Source organism: Bufo bufo, chromosome 5 (genome assembly GCF_905171765.1).
Source record: "Bufo bufo chromosome 5, aBufBuf1.1, whole genome shotgun sequence".
NCBI lineage: Eukaryota > Metazoa > Chordata > Amphibia > Anura > Bufonidae > Bufo > Bufo bufo.
Genome location: NC_053393.1, coordinates 74,701,018 through 74,717,636, shown reverse-complemented (window position 1 = coordinate 74,717,636; position 16,619 = coordinate 74,701,018). Strand labels below are relative to the sequence as shown.

The 16,619-nt window shown below is 46.0% G+C and overlaps 1 protein-coding gene across 2 annotated transcripts in view; it reads right to left on the bottom strand.

Moving 5' to 3' along the window:
* Positions 1-248: 248 nt before the first annotated feature.
* PTDSS1 (phosphatidylserine synthase 1) overlaps positions 249-16,619 on the bottom strand; it is a 105,546-nt gene continuing 89,175 nt past the window's right edge. For both annotated transcript variants that reach the window (XM_040431665.1, XM_040431664.1), the window contains 6 exons: positions 14,136-14,248; positions 12,338-12,403; positions 9,909-10,008; positions 8,674-8,742; positions 7,428-7,494; positions 249-2,660 (listed from right to left, as the gene is read on the bottom strand). In XM_040431665.1, the coding sequence (XP_040287599.1) occupies positions 2,572-2,660; positions 7,428-7,494; positions 8,674-8,742; positions 9,909-10,008; positions 12,338-12,403; positions 14,136-14,248 (504 nt within the window). In that variant the 3' untranslated portion in view covers positions 249-2,571. The remainder of the gene's footprint in view (positions 2,661-7,427; positions 7,495-8,673; positions 8,743-9,908; positions 10,009-12,337; positions 12,404-14,135; positions 14,249-16,619) is intronic.

Here is a 16,619-nt window from a genome sequence, read left to right as displayed (position 1 = left end):
GCCATACCAAGCACAGCCGCTAATGCGAAAGATGGCGCTGTGCTCGGTAAGCTGTGAGGAGGCTACAGCGCTCACTGGATGGGCAGAGTTGCCTGGCGTCGGACCCCCACTGATCACATACTGATCATCTAAACCCATTTAAGGCCCAAAACAAGCCTAAACATAAAAGGGTTAAGGGTAATTATATTATTTGTGACTCGCATAGTAAGATGCATGTAAAAAAAAATACAGGACAGACTTTTTTTTCACCCAGTAACAGTTTAATCTGTACCCGAATGATTAGTACAGTGTTGATGGCGCACACACAGCGGCTGGTACCAACGCTATCTCTTCCCGATTATCAAAACGGCAATTAAGAACCCACTCAAGATTGTGGCAAACAAATCAATCGAGATTGTAGGACAGCTTCTGGAGTGTATTTTGGCATCTTAACGGTGATTTCTCCCACCAGACTGCTCTCTGGAGACTGAGGAAAGGCTATTGAGTGAGCAGAAATGTCTTAACATCTAGAAAAGATACGATGGCTGGAAACACGTACAAGTGACAGGACTGCGAATGGAAACACGTAATACTGGCGGAGGAGCTTTGGCCGCCTCAGTTCCAGATCACTTTTAGAAACCGAGGACACTTTGTCATGTTTGGCTTGCGGTGTCTATGTAAGAGCTTAAAGTGAATTTCCACCTTGAACATTATTCTAAACTAACTAGGTTGAAAATTTAGCGCCAATTAATTTAAACAATTAATTTAAAGGGGTCGTCTCACTTCAGCAAATGGCATTTATCATGTAGACATTACTAATGTGTTGTGATTGTCCATATTGCCTCCTTTGCTGGTTGGATTCAGTTTTCCATCACATTAGACACTGCTCGTTTCCAGAGGTTACGACCACCATGCAATCCATCAGCGGTGGCCGTGCTTGCACAGTATAGAACAGGGATCAGTAACCTTCGGCACTCCTGTAAAACTACAGTTCTCAGCATGTGAACTTACTCGGCTGTTCTTCTAACTCCCACAGAAATGAAAGGAGACTTCTGGGAATTGTAGTTTCAGAACAGCTGGAGTGCCAGAGGTTGCGGATCCCTGCTATAGAAAATAAATGGCTTATGCACGGTCCCACCAGAGAGGCCGGCGCCTTTTCCTATAGTGTGCAAGCACGACCACCGCTGCTGGGATTGCACGGTGGTCGTCACCCCTGGATACGAGCTGTGTGTATAATGTGATTGAAAAATGAATCAAACCAGCAAAGGAGGCAACATGGACAATCACAATACATTAGTAAGAGCCTTGTATTAAAAGAGGTTGTCCGAGCTTATCAGATCGGTAAGGGTCTGACACCCGGCACCCCCGCCGATCAACTGTATGAGGACACGACGTGTGCGGTGTGCACGAGACGTCTCCCTGCTCTCTTCCTGTGTGCTGCTGGATGTCTATGGGACAGCAAGAGAGAAGGTAGACGGCACGTGCACACTGCGCATGCCGCCTCCTCGTACAGCCGATTGGCGGGGGTGCCGGACCCCTGCCGATCTGATATTAATTACCTATCCCGAGGACAAAAGCCAGGACAACCCCCTTAAACTTTGTCTACATGATAAATGCCATTTGCTGAAGCGAGACAACCCCTTTAACATACCTTGAAAGGGGTCAGAGCTTCAGCTTTTCTTTATATGGAGTTCCAAATCGCTGACACATGTGTAGATTTAAAAGATGTCTGCCTGCGGCCACCACTAGGGGGAGCCCTCTGCAGTTATTTTAAAAAAAAAATCCTTTTCTCTGCAGGGGATTTGGAGCTCTGTATCAGTATCTGAGCTCCTATCGCTACGAACATATTTAAAAATGAATTTGCACATCATTTTAGGCTTTAAAAAAAAAAAAAGTGGAGATTCACTTTATGATAAATGAAATGTTGTCTCTTACATGCGCTGCATTACATTTTTTTTTTTTTACACAATATTAAAAGCAAAATGGAAAAAAGGTGAAGTTACAAAAGCAGGTGCGATCTGCAGCCTAGTTCGATAACGGCAAGACATGAGAGCGTCATCTCCCTTGACCGTTGAAAAAAAAATGAAAAAAAAAATAAAAAATTTAAAAAGCAGGACATCACACTGACTGCATGTGAAAATGACAAAGAAAGCAAAACCAACAGAAACATCACACTATACGGTAGAATAAATGCCCATGTAGGGCAGAGCATCAGCAGCGATCAAAGTCAGCAAGAGGCAGACCGATCGGTCAAAAAGAAGCAGCACGTCACAACAAAACAAAAAAAACAAAAACTTTGCAGGTCAGAAACTTAATGATGCTCTCAGCCGTGCAACATGGTGCCCGTCACTGGGTGGACTAGTGGTTATACGTTACAGTAGGATCCAGGGTCAGAATGGCAAGAATGGTTTGGAAATTCACAGTCACTCAGGATCCTTGACTCACACGAGCCACAAGAGCTGCATCTTTCCGATAACGCGTCCGTCCTGGTGCCTTCTTCGCGCTCAGTGAATGGATGAACCGTCGCACACAGAGTAGCAGCACCAGGTTCGGCTCGCACACCTGCATTAAGGCTTGCCTCCATTCTCACAGTTATTTCTTTCCAACTCCATTGGTGACTTTGCCCCTGCGGTTCTTTCTCCTGGACGTTGTCGTACTTTCATGGTGTCTCGCTGGAATTTCTGTTGGGGAAAAATAAATAAATAAAAAGATGGCAGATATTAAAAATGAGAATCAAACATCTAAGTTAAGGCCCCTTTCACACGAGCGAGTTTTCCGCGCGGGTACAATGTGTGAAATGAACGCATTGCACCCGCACTGAATCCTGACCCGTTCCCTTCAATGGGTCTGTGCGCATTTTTTTTCCCACGCATAATTTTTGCGTTGCGCAAGAATCGCAGCATGTTCTATAGTCTGAGTTTTTCACGCAGCTCCTGGACCCATAGAAGTGAATGGGGCGGCTTCAGGGAGAAACGCATTGCATCCAGATACAATGCGTTTTTCACCGATGGTTGCTAGGAGAGGTTCTTTGTAATTCTTTGGGGTTTTTTCACGTGCGTGAAAAACGCATCAAAACTGATAGTACCCGTGCGGAAAAAAAACGGAAACACTAAACGCAATTGCAGACAAAACTGACTGAACTTGCTTGTGAAATGGTGCGAGTTTCACTGAACGCATCCGGAGCCGATCAGTCACGCTCGTGTGAAAGAGGCCTAAAGGCTACTTTCATATCTGCGTTTTTGCCGGATCCGTCATGGATCAGCAAAAACGCTTCCGTTAGGATAATACAGCTGGCCACATCCGTTATGAACGGATCCGGTTGTATTATCTCTAAAATGGCCATGATGGATCCGTCACTAAAACCATTGTAAGTCAATGGGGGACGGATCCGTTTTCTTTTGTGTCCGGGAAAACAGATCCGGCACCAATGACTTGCATTGTGTTTCATGCCGGATCCGTCTGGCTCCGCATCCCATGACGCACTCAAAAACACTGCTTGCAGTGTTTTTCTGTCTGGCACGGGAACGCAACCGAACAGAATGGAATAATGCATTTTGGTGCACTCCGTTGCGTCCCTATTGACAATGAATGGGGACAAAACAAGTGTTTTCCTCCGGCATTGAGATCCTATGACGGATCTCAATACCGGAAAGGAAAAATGCGGATGTGAAAGTAGCCTAAAGCAGACAACCTAAAACTGAACCTACAGTAGTAATGTGTGCTAAAAAGAAGAAGATAAAACCACACAAGACATTTTATAAGGCAGTTGTCTACATTGTACATTATTAGATCGCCATCTACTGGCAAGCACAAACAATACTGCTGAAAGAACAGGGATAACAGGGATAACCTTATTAGAAGGGGATTCCTTCTAATAAGACGCCTTAACTCCTTCAGCCTCCAGCGATTTTCCTTTTCATTTTTAACTCCATGCTTTCCCGGAGCCATAACTTTTTATTTATTTTTTCAAAAAAGCCATATAAGGCTGCATTCACACGTCCGCAAGCGTTTTGCGGTCCGCAAAACACGGACACCGGCAGACCGCACATGCCAGGCAATTTAATAGAAATGCCTTTTCTTGTCCGTGTCTGCGGACAAGAATGGGACATGTTCTATTTTTTTGCGGAACGGAAGTGCGGAAGCGGACAGCACACTGTGTTCTGTCCGCATCTTTTCCGGCCCCATTGAAAATGAATGTTACCTTCTCCGGGTCAGTACAATTACAGCTATACCACAAATCTAGTTTTTCTTGTGTTTTAGTACAGACATAAAAAAATAAAATAATTCTGGCCCCCATAAATTTGGTCCGCATTTGAGCCGCAGTTTTGGCGGCTTGGATGCGGACCCATTCACTTCCTATTCTTGGAACAAGATTAGGCAGTTTGATTAAAGACTGTACGTGCCGTTCTGCAACTTGCGGAACGCACACGGACGCCATCCGTGTTTTGCGGATCCGCGGTTTGCATGTAGCCTTAGAGTTATGTTTACAGAGCTGTGGGGGTGCGGAGGGCTCATTTTTCTGCAGAACAATCTGTAGTTTTTATTGATAACATTTTGGAGTGTGTACGACTTTTTAATCACTTTCTATTCAATATTTCTTTGCAGGTGAAGGGACCAAAAAAATAGTGATTTAGATTTTTTTATGTTACGCCGTTCGCGATAAATATTTTTATACATAAATAGGGTGGGTGTTTTTGGACACGGTGATGCCCATGAGGTTTAGGTTTTAATTTTTTTATTATTGTTTAGCTTTTTTTCTTTTTTAGGAAAAGGGGGGTGATTAAATTTTTATTTTATTTAAAACTTTTTTTTAAAACATTTTTTTTTAACATCGCCCTAGATGACTATAAACATGCAATCATTAGATTGCATCTTGTATTCTATAATGCATATCTATTCAGTATATTCCAAAGCAGTGCTGCCACCTACTGGCCAGCATTGGAATATACCAGTAATCGGCCTGTGAGCCTTTTTACAGGCCTAGGCCTATTACTAGTGCAGGCCACCTTCCCCGATCTCAGCCAGGAGAAGGCAGCCCAGTCCAGGAAGCACGTGTCTCCCAAATGCCATGCACACATTTGAATACGGCATCTGAGGGGTTAAATATCTGAGATTGCAATTGACGGTAATGACAGACATTAGCCCCAAGCCTCTACTATGTAAAACAGCAGAAACCCGGCGGTTATGGTGCCTGCGAGCGGGTGTAATCTTTAAAAGACCAGACTTCCACCATACATGTACTGCCGAGGTCCGGAAAAGGTTAAAAAGAACCCCCTCAGAATACTCATGCTACGGATCCAACTGTGGGTTAGGCCCAATGGCACTGATCCACGTGAAAGCACTGGGGGTCATAGGCCTTTTGTGGCATGGGTTTATACATTGTTTGCTGTAATATCTGCATAAATTATAGTGTGGATACCCCTTTGTAAATAATGAGGTGGACTATGAGAAGATTATGTGCGGATTTCGGTGCAGAACACCCACCCCAATCCCCTATAGAAAAAAAACTGTGTGATCATACTCTACTGGGATTCAGCCAAAAATACAACCAATTTAACTCTATAGGCCAAAGCAATCTTCTGCATTAGGCCTCATGCACACGGCCATTGTGCGGCCGTTCCGTGCATTGGGGACCGCAATTGCGGTCCCCAATGCACGGGCAACATCCGTGCAGCGGGCCGGACCCATTCAACTTGAATGGGTCAGTGATCAGTCCGCAGCACAAAAAAAATGACATGACACTCCGTATTGCTTCCGGTGTTCCGTAACTCCGTTCCGCATCTCTAGAATTGCGGACCCATTCAAGTGAATGGGTCCGCATCCGTGATGCACACGGCCGGCAGCCGTGGATTGACGACCTGCTGTTTGCGGGCCGCCTGACGGCCGTGTGCATGAGGCCTTCCAGCTACATACCTTTCAGTTATACAGTGCCGTAATAACGCAACGTGTAGCACCTGAGTGTGTCTCCATGCAGGCTCCATGCACACAGCTCTGCATTGCATATTAGGGAACTTCTGTATAGAAACATTAGTTCCCCTGTATATATATATATATATATTTATTACCAGATTCCCTCTGGGGGGCTTTCTCATAGTGACATATAAATTAATTCCCCAGGGACAGCGGCAGATTAATATACCATAGGCTGTCTGCTGCTCCATAAGCAGTTTATCTTTTTCTTTTAAAAGGAGTCTGCCAGCATTTCTATCGATACAAAACTGCTGACAGACATAGGTAGGTGCAGGGGACAGGAGGTGACACACACATCAGTCACTAATTTTAGTGCTGTAAAAAGGAACTTTGAATGCCGAGGGAGCTGCTTTCGAAAATGCACCAAGAGCGGGCCGGCAGTCTGCAGTGCTTCGGAGAGGAGACACCATGACACACTGTACAGAGGGGAGGCTCAGCCAATACAATTGATAATTAAATATGATTTGGAGCACATGGAAGTGTTAAAGAGCATCTGTCAGCAGCTTTGTCCCCATGACACCGGCTGACCTGTTACATGTGCGCTTGGCAGCTGAAGACATCTGTGTTGGTCCCATGTTCATATGTGCCCGCATTACTGAGAATTTTTTTTTTATGCAAATGAGCCTCTAGGAGCAACGGGGGCGGGGCTGTTACACCTAGAGGCTCAGCTCTCTCTGCAACTGCAGCGTCCTCCACTTTGACAGACCAAGACATTGAAAACTTCATCACGCCTGATCCTGTCGAAGTGCAGAGGACGCAGCAGTTGCAGAGAGAGCTGAGCCTCTAGGTGTAACAGCCCCGCCCCCGTTGCTCCTAGAGGCTCATTTGCATATATTAAAACATCATTCTTTTTAAGCAATGCGGGCACATATGAACATGGGACCAACACAGATGTGTTGTGCACATGTAACAGGTCAGCCAGTGTCATAGGTGCAAATCTGCTGATGCATTCGCATTAACCCCTTCGCGCAAATTTAAGTTGGTGGTCGGGTATGTAAAAATGGCGCCCGCTGTTTTTAAACAGCAGACACCTGGGACTAATGAATGCAATCAACAAAATCAATTACACACATTTAACCCCTCAGATACCATGGTCAAATGTGACCACGGCATCTGGGCAGTCAAAAACCGTGAGCTCGCGCTTCTGGCTGTGCACTGGCTTCCCCTAGCGAGGATCACGGGAGTCAGATGATGTGTGCAGAGGCCTCTGTATTCCTAAATGATATGTGGCTGAGAAACCTGCGTATGGACTCAGTTTATGCTGATAGATAAGCATAGCAATGCGACTGTAGTTCTATCCGCCATAAAGGGGCCTGTCCAGACAGCAGCACTTATTTCAGGGAATTGCTGTATATTCAGTCTCCTAATACATAACTGTAGGTTCACGTTCAGTGAACTTGCTCGTTACATAAGAATCTTTGTCATGGATTATTGCATTACACCGTCCATAGTAGTAATAAAAGTAGATGGACACTTACCCGTCTTCTCCATATGTTGCCAGGGAATATCAGTATTATAAGTGCTGTCTTCACATTCAGAAAAGCTCTGGAAAATAAACAGTTCCATATCACACAATGCTGGTAGAGGTCACAGACAAGCGCCTATAGACTGTTAGGCTGCGTTCACACGGGCGAGATTTCCGCGCGGGTGCAATGCGGTAGGTGAACGCATTGCACCCGCACTGAATCTGGACCCATTCATTTCAATAGGGCTGTTCAGATGAGCGATGATTTTCACGCATCACTTATGCGTTGCGCGAAAATCGCAGCATGCTCTATATTCTGCGTTTTTCACGCAACGCAGGCCCCATAGAAGTGAATGGGGTTGCGTGAAAATCGCAAGCATCCGCAAGCAAGTGCGGATGCTGTGGGATTTTCACGCATGGTTGCTAGGTGACAGTCTATTCACTGTATTATTTTCCCTTATAACATGGTTATAAGGGAAAATAATAGCATTCTGAAAACAGAATGCATAGTAAGTGATCAGTTGAGGGTTAAAAAAAATAAAAAAAATTAACTCACCTTTTCCGTTTGTTCGCGTAAGTCCCAGTCTCTTCTTTACTTCTCAAAAGATGAACTATGGTCTAAAGGACCTTTGGTGACGTCAGATCACATGCTCCAATCACATGGTCCATCACCGCGGTGATGGACCATGTGATTGGAGCATGTGATCTGACGTCACCAAAGGTCCTTTAGCCCATAGTTCATCTTTTAAAGAACTAAAGACCGGGAGAACTACGCGAACAACAGGAGAAGGTGAGTAAATTTTTTTTTTTTTTTTTAACCCTCAACTGATCACCTACTAAGCATTCTGTTTTCAGAATGCTATTATTTTCCCTTATAACCATGGGGACCAGAGGTGGGACCCACACCTATCAGGCATTGGGGGCATGTCCTAGCGATATGCCCCCAATGTCTGAGAAGATACAATCTCTTTAAGAGACATCATAATGGCCAATTAGTTTCCCAAGTTTAACAGGAGCCAAAAGGGGCACAGTCTTTGTTTTAGCAATTGATGGAGTTTACAGCAGTCGGAGCCCAACTGATCACAAAGACATCGCTATGCCATAAATGTGTCCTGTCAGGTGGGGGTGCATGGTACGAGCAATAGTAACACATGTAACACTTATGTATTGGAAGAGGAACTCCAGCTAAAAGGATGTTCTGCCATGTCACTCAGACCTGTCAGAAGATGACATTGGCTGGGGGCCCATGATATCTCTACCTTTTGTCGTTGTCCGCAATATTCGGCATACCACACCATTCCATAGAGGCAGAGGAAAGTTGTAATCGCCTACAATGGACACGAAGAAATTAAAATTAAATGTTCGTTCTAATCAGAGCTACAATCAAAATATCAAGTCATCCAGTATCAAACGTTCAAACGGTAAAAATACATTCAATAATATAAAAGGGGGATTTAGAAAAGTTGGAAGTTCAGAGAAGAGGAAATTGAGGAGAAAAAGGTTATACGTTAGAATTACAGAAAATAATAAAACTGTAGGGTTTTGTAAGCTGAAGGCTACCAAACAATGCCAGGTGGCTGCTGCCAACGTAATAGGGCCATAGAAGCATGTGACGAGAATTTATTTTATGCAACAGGTAAAGTCACCAGTGAGACCGCACTTGGAAAAACAGTGTCCAACTTCTCATACTACATTGTATATTGGGTCATTGATCCACGGATTTATCCTAATAGCAGTGTCCGAACCGCCCCCCACCCCACCATCTAAAGGACAACTGGCAACTACCTCATATAATAGGTATAGCACAGCATAATAAGCACAGGTCAATGATAGACAAGGCTATTGGCGCTCATTTATAGGGCCTTTCATACGGGCTGAGGCAAAGTGAAAGGAGGACGAAGATGGTAATAGCAGGCGTCCGCCCACACTCACTTCGCATACTGTCTGTAGCACATCTCTTGTTTACAATATCTCGCCACCGAACAATTATTTTAGGTGCCACATGAATGATGTGATCATCTGACAGACAACCATTTTTCACATTTGCCAGGTGTTCGGCGGCACCTTTACCTGGGCCACTCATCAGGAAAGAGAACACCCGATAACTGACCCGATCCTCGAGTCATGGAAAAGGGCAACTGCCCTATCCATACTTAGAGGGGTTGTCTTTTCCAAATATCAAATTTTCAAATACCCTGTTATGGAATTCTGTTACTGTCCCACATTCAGACCCCTCATTTATTAGCCAGAAGACAGTAACAGCGCGTTTCCTTTCCCTGGAGGAGCCGGCGTATCCATACATTTCAGCAGATGGAGGCAATGCAGGGACACCGAACCCTTCCAGATTCCCTCACACGTTGCGGAGGAGCTTCCTTCTGTGAAAGGTCAGCTGTACCCGTGGGAAATGTACTGAATGCACAAAAGGAAATCATTTTTTCTTTCGTGAATGGGATTCGCTCATAAACAAGTGGAACAAGCGCGGGCTGAAACTTACCACACACAACAGCCACAGTACCACATACAGCAAGTGGGTCTTGGAGAACAGGTCCTGCCCAAACTTAATACACACTATTGCTTCGAGGAAGGCAATTGCTCTGTAAAAAGAAAAAAATATATATATAACAAAAGGTTGTCCACACTACAGATCAGCCATCCTCAGATTGGTCATCAATATCAGATGGGGGGGTCCGACTGCCTGCAGCCCTGCCTATCAGCTGTGGGGCTCGGGGAAGCTGCATCCTCTTTAATGTCTACCTGCACGCTGTCTTCATTGTACCAGCAGCAGTGTAAGTGAATATCTTGCCACTGAACTATTATTTTAGGTGCCACATGAATGATGTGATCATCTGACAGACAACCATTTTGCACATTTGCCAGATGTTTGGCGGCACCTTTACCTGGGCCACTCATCAGGAAAGAGAGCACCCGATAACTGACCCGATCCTCGAGTCATGGAAAAGGGCAACTGCCCTATCCATACTTAGAGGGGTTGTCTTGGCAAAATATTACATTTTCAAATACCCAGTTATGGAATTCTGTTGCGGAGGCAATGCAGGGACACTGAACCCTTCCAGATTCCCCTGCCTATCAGCTGTTTGAAGGGGCTGTGGGGCTCGGGGAAGCTGCATCCTCTTTATTGTCTACCTGCACGCTGTCTTCATTGTACCAGCAGCAGTGTAAGTGAATGGGAGAGGAAGCCGTACATACAGCTATGCTGACGGAAAATATAAGGTATGGCTCTTGGACGGCAGGGAGGAAAAAAATAAATAAATAAATTTGATAACAAAACTAGCTTGCATTGAAGGGGTTAAAGACCAAGCATTTTTAAGGATTTTGTTAATCTGCGCAGCACATTGCAACTTTCTGTTGAAGCCGTATTAGAGATTTTTTTTTGGGGGGGCAAGCTGTGTTTATCAATTATACCATTTTGGGTAGCCTGTTAGGTTGTGCCTACAGCAAGCATCTATGGATCAGTGGGGGAATCGCATTCTTGGGCTGCTGAGGTTACTAAAGGTCCCTTCATTCTTGGGCTGCTGAGGTTACTAAAGGTCCCTTTACTAATTATCGGGGGATGAGTGTTTCTAGAAATGCTCGTTCACAATAATTGGCCTGTGTAAAAGGTGCCGTTCATTTCTCCATGTAAATGCAGCCCTAATCTCTGCTGAGAATCAGGCAATTATCGGGAACATTTAGTTGCCTGAAACATTGGTCCATGTAAAAAAAGCCCCATCCTCTGTTTAACCACCTATATGACGTAGTCGCTACTAACCACGGCATCTAATGGGTTAAATGTCTGGAATCAGTCATCTCCAATCAAGATAAATGCAACAGAATGTCAGCGGTATATTACAGCTGAAACCCGTTGCTATCCCAGCAACATAACTGTATGTCGAGGTGCGCAAAATTCTCACCCTCTCGACCCACAGCTTATTTAGGCTTCCTTTGTAAGGAATTAAATCACGGAATGAAGCCCCCGATTCTCACTTTCTTTGTAGACCCCGCCTTGTACTGCACTTGCCATCCTCTCACTTCCAGTGCTTTCATCCGACTAAACTGCTACTGTGTGTGTTGCAGGTCCAGACAACCTGAGTTCTCTAACGCTGACAAAATTATTCTATTCACACTGATAGAGATCTATTAGGGTGAATAGGACGTCACACTGTCCCTGCTGCTCTGTGCACACAGCATCAGGGAGCTTACCATGGCAGCCAGGGCTTCAGCAGCGTCCTGGCTGCCATGGTAACCGATCGAAGCCTTGCAATTACACTGCTGGGGCTCCAATCAGAAGCTGCCACTGTGGCCAATACTGAGGGGACCCTGTTCTCACTGCCACCAATGACTTTAATATTGGGGGAGGTGGGATGCACTGTGCCACCAATGATTATTATTTATAATACTGTAATAATACTGGGGTTGGGGGTGGCGCACTGCGCCACCAATGACAATAATTAACACATTAATTCAAGTGTAGGCTGCGGGTGCCAACGGCGGCAACTGAGGGGTTAATTGCAGCGGTTCGTGGGATCAAAGCGACCTGTCATAGAGGCCGGGTATGTGATACCGCCACCGGCACCCTACACTTGAATGAATATGTTAATTATGGTCATTGGTGGCGCAGTGGCCACAGCCCCTCCCCCCCTCCTCAGTAATATTGGTGGCAGTGGCAGCAGCGGCACAATGGGGAGGGAGGGACTGCCTGCCTCCTTCTCACTGTGCTGCTGAAGAAAACATGGAGCACGCTGAGAGCGGCGCGTGTCATGTTCTCCAATTGATACTAGGCTGCGCAGCCTAGTATTGTTAAATAGTAAAACCCGGTATCATATCGATTAGGTATGGATACTTTGATACAACTCTATGCTGGGGTAGATAACTTATTGAGCAGCCCTCGGTGCAGCATTTTATATACATGTACCCAATACTCACCCAAACACCCAGCACTGTGTACCAACTCTTTTGCATTGTGTATCGGTAAGATATGCATAGTATTGCCTGTAAAACAAAAAATGATTGACAGAAGTATATTATAATAAAAGGGTTGTCCAGGACTAGCAAAAATGCTTCACCAAACCCTTTCCCTCCAGACACAACACCGATCTTGTCCACACAGGCTGCGTCTGCTATTACAGTTCATGGACATGAGTGGCGGTATTTCAGGAAATAAAGCAGACAGCAATATCTACAGGGTGCAAACACCATTTCCCCCCAAGCTGAAAATGTAAAGCTATCCCCACACAGACGCTTTGCGCTCTCTCCTTAAAGTAAAACTTTACTTTAGCAAAACATTTGATATGCCAGTGAAATATCAAAGGATTCGATTGAGGGGAAGGGGGGTCCGAGTGCTGAAACCCCTCACTGATCACTAGAACGAGGAGAAAGCAGCACTCGCACACAGTGCTCCCTCTTTTCGCTGGTTAAAGTGGTTACCCCGTCTCGCCATCTCAACTGCAAAAAGGAGGCTAAACGCTGACCCAATGTGGTGACCCAATATGGAAACTTCCCAGCAGGCCGGCGCTCTGCCGTTTCTCTGACTCCTATTGCAGTAAATGGGAGCTACTTAAACAGAGCAGCAGAAAGAGCTCCGCAGCCGTTGTGACTACCGGGATATGGAAACAGAATAGCCTAATGTGCAGATTCACTGCAATGAGAGTGAATGTCTATAAGCCAATCTCCTCCAGCGAGGAGAGAGCGTGCTCTACGTGAGCGCTTTGTACTCCTTGTTCTAGAGATCGGTGCGGGTCTCAGCACTCAGACCCAAAGCGACCTAATCTAGGTCACTACGACATATGAGGTTTTGGTAAAATACTGGTACATCTTAAAGAGGCTATGTCACCAGGATCAACCCTGTTAAAATCAGACATACAGTACTGCCTGGCAGGGCGCATCACGCTGATTAAAAGCGGGGCAGCCAATAGCAGGCCGCGACGAGAACGAGCCTCAGTAGCGTCACCCACGATGCTAGGGAAGCTCGTTCCCGTCGCGGCCTGCAATTGGCATCCCAAACCCCGCATGTTTTCATCCGCGAGACAGGGAGATGCAGGTACCGGGGAACGAGGTAAGTACTATCTGTGTGAGGAGCCCGGGCAAATGGGGGGACATTATAGAACTTGGATAACCCCTTTAATCCCTATACCGTTGTAGACCGCTGGGAATCCTCAGTATAGATCATCAATATCAGATCAGCGGGTCCTACTCCTGGCATCCTCACAGCTCAGCTGTTTGAAGAGGTGGCGGCGCTCGTGCGAGTGCTGCTTTCACTTCAAAATTACCGGAGCACCGTCTCCTTTGTAAAGGCGGCACAGTGTAATTGCATCTGCTCGTCTAATTCTAGTGAATAGGATGGAGCAGTGGTAATTACACTGCACCGCCTATTCAAAAGAGACGGCACATAGGTCATTTTGAAGAGGAAGCGGTGCTCGCACAAGCGCCGCTACCTCTTCAAACAGCAGATCGGTGAGGATGCCAGGAGTAGGACCCTGCTTCGCCTCTTCAAACAGATGATGCACAGGGGTGCCAGGAGTAGGACCTCTGCTGACCTGATATTGATGACCTAGCACTGCACAACCCGTTGAAGTAAAATATCTGGTAGTGTTCATGTGTCACAGGTTCTTCTACTGGAATTATCTTTAGAAATGTCCTAACAATCTCCAGGGAGGGGGGAGGGCGGGGGGTATGTGCTGGCATGAAGGTAAGGCCTTTGTAAAGAGATATGCACTGGCATTACCTGACTGTTGGAGCTGTAATGATGCCAATGAAGAGAATCCGGCAATAGCTCAGCGGGTGACTGGCTTGGAATACAAAGATATGTTTTAAGAAGAATGTATTGAGCTCCGTCAGCTGGAAGGCAGAGAAGAGACAAGGGAAATACTTAACATTTATTTAAAGCGACCCTCTACATTTTGGTAACTTCTGCAATAAAATGATTTTGCAATACAGTAAATTCTTATGATCCAGAATTCAATAATCTAGAACACTGGCCGTAACGTCAGGCTGTTCAGTGGTCAGTTCTTATTGGTTTCCTGTCTGCCCGCTCCCCCATCTCCCCTCACACCATGGCATTACCAGCGAGGTCCTCACTGAGAACATTACTGCCCCCCAGTGTTCAGAACAGATCTAGTCTGTGTCCAGACTACCATGGCTATTAGATGTTCCCTGACTCAACAGTCGCCCGACGATGAGCCGAATACTGCGGTGTGGCCTAAGAAACCCAGAGCGATCAGCCCGTAAAGTACTGCCGCAGCGCCGGCTGCAGGCAAAATGTAGCGCTGCATGGAGGCCATTCAGGACAAAAGGGGTTGCTCATCCAACCAGTCCAGTATAACAGCTTTCAAAAAGAGTTTGTACTATTGCAAGATCCTACAATAAATATGCATATATGAATATTAAAAGGGTAGGTTCACCACTTTCAGATAAAGGCGAGTCTGTGATCTGTGACCCTCTGCGATGGCTAGAAAGAAGGAACTAGGAGGCTCCAAACATTGCGCCCCTTCATCTTCTGACTACTTGCGTGTTACAGGTCCTACAAGATTTTGGAATACAGACCACAGACTTGGAAGTTTGTAGTTAGAAGTTAAATTGTGGTCAGGGGCGTCGACAGGTCAAAACATTCGGGGCTTGAGCCCCGAATGTTATGCTGGCCTGGTAGCATTTCTTATTTTATTTGGCTATTCCAGGGCCCCTTAATATTGATTGGACCTGGGCAACCCCCCACCCCCTTTGTACTTGTTCCGCTACTGGCGGGCATGAATTCAGTCACTTTGGTGCGCAATCCCGTCCTGCAGCGCGTGATCCCGCGAGACCCGACGCAGGAGGTCACTGGTCTCGCGGGATCACACGCCGCAGGATGGGATTGCGCACTGGGGGGGGGGGAGAGATTATCTGTGGGGTTGCCCAGGGTCCACTCCCATCAATATTAAAATATTAAAGGGTCCAAGCAAAGATTTCTGCAGTGGTGAGGAAATGAAACATAACAGATGTTGTATTATATAATGACTGCAGTCTGCACTTCATTTGCATAAAGCAGAACACCCCTTTAAGCATGCCTTTAATGTGCAACTTCAACACAGTGGGCTTGACCCTAGCAGCATCCCCCTGATTGTGGTCCCTTCGTTCTAGCAATTATCAAGGGGGAGAGAGCAGAGATCTCCACAGAGGACATTCTCTGACATAGCTGGGATTTACATGTTATTTTTTGTAATGTGTAGGGGCAGTGATAATTAACATTTTTGCAATATACTTTAGTTACTCAATTTGTACATTTCTATTAGAAAAATCAGTCTGAAGTAACCCCTTAGGAGCGCCCCCTATTGACTGCACTGTAGATGCGGTCCGGGCTGACTGCTGCCTCTACTAATATATAGATTTCCCTTTCTGGCTGTGATCTCTACACTGTCAGCGGTAAGTGCTGACAGTATACGTTCCCTCCGTATGCCACGGGAGATGAATGACAGCGGGCAGAGAGAAAGGAAGAAGCTGTTCTACACTATAGGGACAGATATAATATACAGTGTCCCTTTTCCCTTCCCTCTGTCTGCCCGCTGTCAGCTGGTTACATAACATACGGAGGGAACGTATACTGTCAGCACTTACCGCTGACAGTGTAGAGATCACAGGAAGAAAACGATTATACATAATCATATATACTGTATTTTCCTGCGTATAAGACTACTTTTTAACACATGAAAATCTTCTCAAAAGTCGGGGGTCGTCTTATATGCCTGTATACGGCGTTCTGAAACTTACTTCCTAGCCGGACTGGAGAAGCTGTCCTTCTCCAGCTTCAGGGACAGGCGCCCTCTAGCTGACCCACCGTGCTCTGCATCCCGGCCAGCCGCTCCTGAAGCAGCCCCCTCTCCCTGCTCTCAGTGGTTCTCTCATGCCGGCAGTATCACATTGCGTACTACTGCTCAGATCGTCCTGAAGACAGGGGGGGCTGGGCAGGCAGGGAGAGCTGACCCACCCAATCCAAGCAGGCTTTGTATGCAGTGTGCACAGGAAATACCGGTACATCGCTTGCCGTGATTGGCTGGTTGTTGTATACTGGGTTGGATTGGCGATTCTGAGGGAAGGCAGGGGAAAGCAGGAGCATCTGCACTTCAGCCAATTCTAATGCTGGAACGGCGGATCTCTAATGAAGTTTGGTGTGCATCTTATCTGTGGTGAAAAAACAGAGTCTATCTGTGGAGCAGATACGTGTGGTGGTGAATAC